We start from the raw sequence: 10,200 nt of genomic DNA on the forward strand, positions 1-10,200 counted from the left end.
GGAGGTGCCGGCGGGCTGCAGGTGTGCGGCTGGACTGTGAGCGGGTGTCCACTGCGAAGTGACACCCAGCGGCCCGGGCACGGAGCTCTGCGCGTTGATCGGCCGGAGGAGCCTAGGGGGCTCAGCGCCTTTGCTACAGCGAGCAAGAAGAGGCTGCGGCGGATGGCAGCGCCGTGCAGTTTGTGCTCTGCTCCGGTTATGTCGAGGGAGGAGGCTTTGTCGGGCCGTGGTGTGAAATTCTTCGTGGGACCGCTGCGTGGGAAAGAAGGAAAAGCCCTTCGATTGGTGCCCCGTGCTGCTGTTAGGGCTGTTTGGTGGGAGGTGAGGCAGCGTGCAGGCTGGATGAGGCCGGGCCCGGAGGCCGAGCCCTTGAAGAAGGGAGCTTATGTTCTGCCTCCTGCATGTGCCAGAGGAAGCAAAACTGGGAAGTGGCTGGAGCTGCTTTGCATGAGAACCGCTGCCTCTCTCTCTCTTCTTATTTATTTATTTTTTTCCCCCACGACTGCACTTCATTAACCAGCTTCTCGAGCTATCAATAGTACATTGTTAACTAGGGGGGTGAGGGAGGAGGGAAGGGAAAACAAAGCTGCCAGCAGCTTTCTGGGGGTGGGGAATGGCACAGCAAAGTGCTTTGTCATGCCTCTCCACATCCACTACTACTGAATACACACTGGTCCATTGATGGTCCCAGTCATGCCATGTTGAGGGACTGTATTAACACAGAGTGCAACCGCGCGTGTGCGTGAGGGATTCTGCCCTCAGACATCTCCAGTGTGAGTGCCTCATGGCTCTTCTGGTGGGTTCAGCAGCCTGTTCTGCAAGCAGCATCTGCTGTAGGTCGTGGCCACGTGGGAACACTGCAGAAGAGCACTGTCTTGCAAAGCTGAAGGAGGAATACTTGTGTTTGCTGCAGAGACTGTTTTGGTATGGGGTAGATAGCCAGGACTTTAGCCTGTGTTGTAACTGCATTTGCAAGTTATTTTTGGCACTCACAAGCGTTTTGGTTGTTTTCAACCTGCTGGTGTGCATTCCGTTCCCTGCATGCTGCTCAAGCCATTCAGTGGTGTGGCTCCCTGGGTGCTGAGCTCACAGAGCAGGGCTGTCTGTGCAGAGCAGCACCTCACCTGAGAAGCTTCAGCACAGCCAGCCTCCTGTAGATGCGTGCATGGAGCCTGTCCCTTACAGCCTCCTTCTGTTTTTTGGGAAGCTGTGACGGGGTGGTGTTCATACAACTCTGTGCTGGTGTGCTGCATCACGGCAGTGCTGGGCAAGGGCTGCTTTCTTTGTCTTGGCTTTGCAGGCTTGGTTACAGGAATGCTGCTGCTGTCCTGTGCCTCAACAAAGGGCTTTTTTGGTGCTGGCAAAGGATATAATGCTCCAGAAGCAAAATAACTTGCTTTTGTGAATGTGCTGAAAGCTAGGGTAGGTGGTAAAGCCTGTAAAGCACAGAGTGATCCTGAAGGACCGCAAGCAAATTTTGAAATTGCAAGGGGAGCTTCTTTCACTTGTGTTAAGCTCATAAAAACCAGTTTCAGGATGAAGTCTGTGAGGTGAACTTGCAATGGATAGGATCGAGCTGAGGGAGCTTGTGTGATATTTCACACGCGTGTGAAAATGCCAGCTGGGATGTTGTGCAGTGTGTTGGAGGCGTCTGAAGAACCAGCCCTTTCACTCCTCCCTGTTTCGAAAACGTGAAACTTTAAACCTCCTCCTTCTGAGCCCTGTTGATCTATTTGTAGATATTTGTCTATAGAAAATGTGTGCTCATCTGGTCATGCGTTTCAGCCATCTGCTCCTGGCAGGCTCCCAGCCGTCCCTTATTAGCAAGGGGTTGCTCAGCATTCTCTCTGGGTTCGTGGCTACCTGAGCCCTCCTCTGCCTCCAAAAAGCTCTGCTGTTCTCGCAGTGTGGGCAGTGAGGTGGCTTAGTGCAGACCTGCAGGTGTGGAAGGTCCATGGGTGCCCCTCCTGTGTCTTGGGGAAGCAGGAATACAAATGGCTTGGGGTTGGGAGCTGGAGTGTTGGAAACCTGATCCCTGCTAACTGCTGTTCTCTCTTTCTCTTGCAGTAATATTTTACCTTTGAGTAACTGTCCCCAGCTGCAGTGCTGCAGGCACATCGTTCCGGGGCCTCTGTGGTGCTCCTGATGCCCCTCACCCACTGTCGAAGATCCCCGGTGGGCGAGGGGGTAGCAGGGATCCTTCTCTTTCAGCTCTGATTTACAAGGTGAGCAACATCTGATGTCCAAATAATGACCCATATCTGCGTTACAGCTCTGCTTGCTTCCTTCTGGGAATAAGCACAAATAACTGAGATCATATTTGGGGAAACAGTTCGTTTTCTTTCAGCAACTCTGCTGGCAGCTGTCTTGCTTAAGTACCGCTGGTTTCTTAATAAACTTTTCTTGGAGGTGTGCAGCCAAAGCTGGTGAGCCCTGTTCCCAGAGGCTGTTCCAGCTGCAGAGCCAGCGTTAGCAGTACATGAAGCAACTTCTCAAACGTTGTGCAAAGAGAGGAAATGGGAAGCAGAAAGCTGAAATGCAGAGGGAGAGGGTTGGTAAGCTCCTTCTTGTGCCCTGCTCCAGAAGGTAACGTTGTCCAGACCTGGGAGCTACCTGAACTTTGTGGAAGCAGCGGGCTGCTCTTAAACTGCAACATTCCTGTGTGCTGGGAGGGACAGGATCACAGTGTTTATGCACAGCTGCCTAGGAGTGCTGTGTCCCCCTCATTCTCCGGCCACCTGCGCTGTAAGGGATCTTTTTGGCTTCCACCTGGATTGACTCTTTAGTACAATAACTGGTGCTTGGGCATCTTCTCTGTTATGTTACAGTGGAGTGCATCTCTCGCCTTCTGAGACGAGGGCTGTTTTCCACAGACCAGGCTGTAAAGTGCTATTGGATTGAAGTTGCCTAAATTTATGCTAAGCTTGCAAATTCAGCAGCTCAGACTGCAGTGTTGTCATAGATGTTAGTCTTGATTTTAATTACCCTGTGGGAGGCAAGCAGACTTTGATGAAATGGTGCAGGCCCTTTCAGGTCACAGCTATACAGTCTCCTCTGGAAACTTATGAGGGAATCCTCACTGTTTTGCTGAAAAAACCCAGTTTGTTACCAGTATCTTTGAGAACTGACCCTTTCCTTAACAGAGCTCATCCCAGAGTGGAGCAGGTTGAGGTTTTTAAACCATTTAGAGCAATTTAAAGTTCCACTGCAGATGTGGGTCACTGGGGGAGCCTGCCCCTCTCTGCTGCCTGCTCAAGTCAGTGGTGCTGCAGCGTGACATGGAAAGGCATCTGGACCCAAAAGCTTAAGCCCTTTTTCCAGCTGTATCAGCTGTTCTAGCTGAAGAGATGACCTTTCTGAATGAGCCTGCCTCCTTCCTCAGTCTGCAGCACAGCGTGCACACAACAGCATGATAAATTAAGCAGCATGGTTCCCTACAGCTGTTGGTGTTCTTGCGTTCAGAGACTTAACACAAAAAGATCCTAACATTCTTCTTCCCTGTCCTGCCAGCACCCAGGGGTTTCCACCTGTCCTGCTTGAGATGCTTGAGGAGTGCAGCTGGGATGGAAAATTTTGTACTCAGTGAAGTCTAAGCAAGTGGGAGCTGGTCCTTGTGGCTCTGAGCTGCCAAAAAGGAGCCTGGGGTTGCAGAGCAGGCAGCTGGGGATAAAAGACAGAGTGGAGGGGACATTCTGCAGGGGTGAGTGAGCGAAAACTGGATGCTTGTTGCACAAACAGGATTTTGCTATGAGCATGTTCCAAAGAATTCTGGGCTACTCTTTCACAGGAACAGCTTCTGTCCTCGGGATGTCACTATTTTGATACACAGGGATAAAACACCGCTTGCCTGAGATGGGCTGTATAAATGCAGTTCCCACAGAGCCGGGGGAACTAGTTCTGTTAATCCAGGTAAATGGGAAACCTTGCTAGGTTCAGAGCTTGGAGAAAACTTTGAAAGTGACTGGCTTCTGCTTGCAGAAGGGCCGGGAGGCTCTGGGAACCCTTCCCTGCTGCTGCAGGCTTTGCAGACCTTCCCACACAAACCAGTGCATGTGCCATCCCCTCCCCTGCTTTTCTCAACTTCCTTCTCTTCTTGTTTTTGTGAAGTATGAGAAAAGCATTTGTAAGCTTCTCATACTTGAAAGATCTCTTCCAAAATGAAGACACTTTCTGTGCACAGAAAAACTGCAAAAGTCTCCCATGAAGTCACTGCTAAAAGGTGTGCTTAATCCCTTTGTTGTGCTGTTTTTTAAATGCACCTCTGTGGTGCTCAGACCTGACTCTTGCCACCAGCTCTGTTGTGCCACAGTCACCTTTCCAGCTGCAGCTCTTGGTAGGTAAGCTTCTTGGTGCACTTGGCTTAAAACCATCATAGACTTGTTTCAAGCTCAGCCAATACGTTTATTTCCTGCAGGATATTTATTCTGACCAAGTGTAAACTTGTTTTTCAGCATGCAGCTTTGTGCACTTGAAACAAATAGCAGCTTCCTCTGCTTTGGTGACCAGCAGCAGGCAGTTCCTGATTTACATGCGGAGCCGATGTCACCAGCATTAACATGCTCAGCAGCTTCTTTCTTGGCACAGCAGTGAAACCAGGGGGATTTGACTGCTTGGATGTGTGGTGATAGGGGTTAAAACAGTGGGATATAAAGTGGAGGAGCCTGGAAACCCTCTCAGAGGTCTTCCTGCTGAAGCACTTCTTTCTGCAGCGCTTGCACAGCTGAGGAAACATCCTCTGCCCTCCTGGTTGTGAGGAGGAATACCATGGATCCAAACCAAACTGCCTTTTCTTGGGTGTGGGCATTATGGTCAAAGCTGCATAAGTGGAATATATTAATTAAAGATAAGCAGCTGAGGTGTTCGTTCTGCATCTCAGAGCTCATAAGCTGGCTCCGTTGCCCTGATAGAACAATTCAGTTGCAGTTCACAGTGTTACTCTGTACACAGTTACACTCACAGTGTTACAGATTCTTCGGTCATTTCACTGGGGCTTTTCACAGCTAAATGTGGAAGTTATTATTGGGCAAGCCTGCTGCCTTCAAAAATGGTCAGGAGAAGGAATGGCACTTAACCACAAAATTGTTTTCTAGGAACTGCTCAGCTGAATTTGAGGCAGGGTGCATGCTTGGCATCCTGCTTGCAGCTGAGTTAGGGGAGCATGCGTACATCTGTGGTCTCTGGAAAAGACCTTGCCACAATCTTCAATTCATGTAGCATCTGTCTGGTTTGGGATTCTCTCTGTGCTGTCTTTTCCTCCCTTAATCCATTGCAGGTCTGGGGAAGCAGTTTCCTTAAACAAAAAGATTGTGCTGGGGAGCAGGGTGACAAAGTGGTCAGACTGCAGTGGCAGAAGCTGTTCTAGCATGTTGGTTCAGGCTTCAGGAATCACTCACAAACTCCAAGATCTGAATGGTCCCTTGCTGCCCGGGGTTTGAGTATAGGGTGAATATGCAGAACTGCACTCACATGAACAGGAAAATGCATTTTGAGCACTGCTCCAAGGCCTGAATGCTCATTGTGGTGTGTATGTACCCTACAGTGCATTTCATGAGCTCTCCTCCCTCCCCTGTGCAGGATGAGAAGATCACTGTTAGCCAAGATGTCCCGGTGCACGAAGGGAAGCCTCATGTTGTCCACTTCCAGTACAAGGTCACAGAGGTGAAGACTTCCTCCTGGGATGCAGTGCTTTCGAATCAGAGCCTCTTTGTGGAAATCCCTGATGGGTTATTAGCTGATGGAAGCAAAGAAGGGTAAGTTTGGGGTCCCAGAGCTATGCCTATGGCGTTTGGCTTACGTTTGTGATGTGGTGTGTATGGGGAGGTGAGCTGTACATACAACAGCTCTGTTCCCTGGTTTTACACCTAAAGAACGTCCTTAACACCTTGTCTTCGGAGATGTGTATATGGGAGATTAGCATGAGGATATTTTCTTCCCCTTGGTGGCCATTCAGGACGGATTACTGTTTTTGGAGGCCCTGTGCTAACGAAAAATAAGCAAGAAATGAGTGGAGCAATTCTTTGCATACTTTGTGGAATATTTTATTCCACTGGCCAATTGGCAAGCTTCTTTTGGCAAGTATTTTCCTCTCTTCCAGGGGGGAAAAACTCCATTATATTGCTGTGCTCCTTCTCATCAGTAGGTGATTCTGCTGTTGGGCTGCTGCCACACAGGCTGCCGGCTCTGCCAGAGCCTCTGATTTATTTTTTTTTTCTCTGCTGGCAGAATAGGGCTGTGTTTTGTCCAGACAGTTCTGCTCTGGGAAGTTTGTGTAAGTGCAGTTTCCAGAGCAGCTACTCCCTGCCACGCACATTGCTGGAGATCTCTGGTGGGGAACGCCGTGGCGTAGATGTGGCTTTGCTGGATTTCTGTGCAGAGCTCTCTGAAGTCCTTCTAAACTTCAAGATGGGCTTCGTCAGCAAACGTGACCAGCTCATTCTCATTACAACAAAAGACTCATTGGGCACCTTCAGCCCATGCTGTTCCTGCTGCCTCGTGCTGATCCCTGTGCTCTGAGTCTGGGTGAATGTCTGCGTAATCCCTGCGGTTGGCCCCACGTGTGCCCCTGGTTCTTGGGGGCTTCACCCGCCCCACTCATCATGGCTTCGAGCACGATGCCGCAGGCTTATTTTTAGCTAGGTAAAACAGCCGAGTAGAGGCTATAATTAAAGTAGTTCATTACCATATTAACGAAATCCTTGCAAATTTAATCTCCCTCAGCGTGCTCCAAGCTCGCTGACTGCTGTTTAATTAGATCTCGATTCGAGCCCTGTTTGTCACCGTGCTCACAGCCCGCATCGCAAATGGTGGCGGGGCGCTGCGGGGCTCAGTGCTGCTCCGTGCCCACCAGGAGGGAGGGCAAATAACTGGGGAGAGGAAGGAACCTGGGTTCTGCCGTGCGGCTCCTCGGCTGTGCCAGCCCGATGATGTGTTCAGGAAACAGCTTTGTGCATTACGGCTCGTGTGCGTTGCCAGCAGAGGGAATGAGTGCACATAGCTGCCATGTTCAGCTCCCCACCTCCAAAGGCTTTGGTGCAGCACTGCTGGCTGGTGGGGCTGTGTGTCGGTGGGTGCTGGGGACTGGGACTCAGGCTTTGACAGGAGGGCAGGAAGCCCATTGTTTTGGTGCCTATTGTTCACCGGGAGAGACATCTGTAAACAAGTCATTGTTCTGCCTGACAGCATCCAAACCACGGATGGTGCTCGGTGGCTTCCTCGGGACAGGACTTCCTATTGCTGATGTTCTTTTGTCTTCTTGCTCCTTGGCAGGTTATCAGCACTGCTGGAATTTGCTGAAGAAAAAATGAAAGTCAGCTATGTCTTTATTTGCTTCAGAAAAAGCAGAGAAGATAGAGGTGAGAGCTCGGCCCTGCTGTCAGATTTAGTCCTCAGATCTAAAGCAGTGCTACTGAACCCATGCAGAAACCTGGTGTGTCCTGGGGCTTCAGGGGGTGCTTTCTCCTGCAGGAATCCTTAAATGTGCTGCTTTTTTTTAGAGTGTTTCATTGTCCAGAAAGTTAAGCTTCCTTCTTGGGGAAGGAATGGCATTTGGCACCAGCCCCTGTGGTTTGGAGAGGTTAATACCCAGGACGCGAACCCTGGTAGCTCGTTGCCCCGATGCCCTTCTGCTTTTTAAAGATCTCCCAGCACTTTTGCCCTTCCTAGGCCTGCAGGTAATCCTGCCTCAATGGGAGATGCTTATAGCTTAAGGGGGCTGCTTTAGGATCTAAAGATAGATGTGTTGGGTGAGCGATTAGAGCACGGAAGTTGGAGGAGATTTGTGATGAGGTTCAGAGCTATGGATGTGTCACTTCAGATCTCACTAGATGCGGACTCATAACCAAGCAAATCACCGTGGCAGGAGTAATTCAAGCCTTAATTCTAATTTTACTCTGCTACATCACAAGCTGTGCTGTACTCCCCAAAGCAGAGCACGCTATTACAGCTAAGCCACGCTGAGCCCAGGAAGATGTCACTCCATGTTAGGATGCCAAAAATAATTTTCAACTAAATGAGTTCTTGTGTTTTGCCAGCATTGGCTGCGTAGGTGACCTCTGTAGTGAGGAGACACCTGATGCTGGGTTCTGCTTGTTTTTAAATTAATAAGGCATCGGGTGTTGCTGTTAAACCTGGCTCAGCCTGGAGGCTGATGGCCTGAGGTGGCCTGAGGTGCTCTGGGCTGGGGATGGCTGTTCCGAGTGGAGCTGCAGTCCCCAAATAAATGCAGAGTGAAAAGCATCAGCGTGCTGCAGGATGGCTGCAGATCCCCACTGTGGTTAGGAGGGGTGTTTGTGGCTCCTAGGGCGACGCAGGTGCAGAGGATGGCTCCTGGTGGTAACGCGTTTCCTTCTCTTCGGTAGCACCGCTCCTGAAGACCTTCAGCTTCTTGGGCTTTGAGATCGTGAGGCCTGGTCACCCCTCTGTCCCATCGCGGCCAGACGTGATGTTCATGGTGTACCCCCTGGATCAGAACTCTTCCTCTGATGAAGAATAGCTGCGGCGGGGGACCCGAGCGTGACCTGAAAACCTTTTGAGAGGAGAGAGGGTTACATCTCCTTTCTTGAGGAAAGGGAAAACAAGCTTTTGTTGAACTGAAACTGCATTTCTCATTGTTAGATTGGCCTGTGTATCCTCAGAGTTGACTATCTCATTGAAACGTGTTGCCTAGAGAACTATATATACACACATGTAATCACCAAATAGTAAATGGAAGATGTTTATCAACTGACATAGGAGCTCCTGCCATGCGGCTGTGTGCTGTGCCAGCCTAGAGGCACCTCGTGTGGGGCCGTGTAGGGAGCACAGCGGTAGATGCAGCATCATCAACCTGACTTCTCTCCATCACTGTTGGTCTGTCCCCATCACCTGATGCGTGGCGTGTGCTCATCTGACCCAACACCTCTTGGTTTTTCACTCAGACTCTTAAAAGGCATGTTTGGGGGTTAGACACGTGGAGGAGGCGTGAGTTAACACTACATTAAAACCCCTGTGCAACTCTGCTTTGGGGCAACCAATGCTGTTTTAACTGGTCTAATTTTTTTTTTTTTAAAGAAAAAAGACCCAACTTTCTTTCCTCTACCAGCTTTTGTTTAAGCAGTCTTACTCTGTTCAATGTTTCTGCTGCACTATCACCGTGTTCAATAAAAGGGGCATTCAGATTAACTTCACCCAGCTGGGGCTGCTTATTTCCAAGAGCGGAGCCTTCCCTGTACTGCAGTGGTTCCTGTGGGGTGGACGAGTGGTGGGAACATCACCTGCAACCAGTGATGGTGGGTCTCATCCCAGGGCTGGGTGTGGGGCTGTTCTCACACCTGTCCTCCTGCCTGGGGAGCAGCAGTGCCCAGGGTGAGATGCTTTCCTCTCCGTCACACCTATGCTCTTCGTTGCCAAGCTGCCCTGCTGTGACGGGCTGCCTGCCTTCAGGGGCACGTGAGCAAGGTGTAGGGATGGACTGTGCCCCAAGGTGTGTTGCTGGCACTCTCTGGCCCGTCTTCTGTACGTGGAGATGTCCATGAGGGCTGTGTGCACTCCTGCTATCCTGCAAAGGATTTCATTAGAGAAGAAGCTGAGCTGTTCTGTAATCGTGCTCAGTATTTTCTAAGGGGGGAGAGAGGTGAAGCAGGGATACGAGCTGGTGTGAATAAATCAGCTTAAATTTTTGTGTCTCTTTGCCCTCCTTCCCTTCCAGTGTGACGGAAGCAGGGCAGATACGAGCTCAAGGGGCACGGCACGGGGGGCTGCCATCCCTTTCCAAGTCCCTTAGTGGAACCGAGGGCTGTTTGGGGAACGGCTGTGCTCCCTCCCTGCAGGCTGGGCAACGGGGCAAGATCTGGCTCCCGAGCTCAGTACTGCCTCGCTTCCAACACATCCATCCCTTTATATAATTGCTGCCCATTAAAGCCTTAATTATGCCTGTTGCCTCTCAGCAGCTGACCTTCCTGGAGAGTCCCTAATCAGTTATCCCTTTAAGTGCATTTCCGGGCTTTAAACGGTGTAGGGACGGGTCTCAGCCCCGGGCTGGTCCCTGCGCCGTGTTGGGCACCAGGGGCTGCCTGTGGATCCCCCGCCCCAACGCAGTGCAGGGGAGCAGGGATGGGAAGAAGAAGCCACCCTCACAGGTTTGTGATTGTCTCTTAAAAAGATTTATTCTCTCTCCTTGCCCAAATGTACAAAGGCAAGAAGAGTACAGTTTGTATATATATA

The 10,200-nt window shown here is 50.5% G+C and overlaps 1 protein-coding gene across 1 annotated transcript; it reads left to right on the forward strand.

The window, feature by feature from the left end:
* Positions 1-2,064: 2,064 nt before the first annotated feature.
* On the forward strand, positions 2,065-8,651 carry OAZ2 (ornithine decarboxylase antizyme 2; the record flags this gene model as incomplete). Its single annotated transcript, NM_001291914.2, is given in 4 exon segments — positions 2,065-2,225; positions 5,575-5,750; positions 7,267-7,352; positions 8,358-8,651. Coding segments are annotated over 4 exon segments (556 nt in total), but the record flags the coding sequence as incomplete, so codon positions are not given.
* Between the last annotated feature and the right edge of the window lie 1,549 nt (positions 8,652-10,200).

This window comes from Meleagris gallopavo, chromosome 12 (assembly GCF_000146605.3).
Source record: "Meleagris gallopavo isolate NT-WF06-2002-E0010 breed Aviagen turkey brand Nicholas breeding stock chromosome 12, Turkey_5.1, whole genome shotgun sequence".
In the NCBI taxonomy this organism is placed as follows: Eukaryota; Metazoa; Chordata; class Aves; order Galliformes; family Phasianidae; genus Meleagris; species Meleagris gallopavo.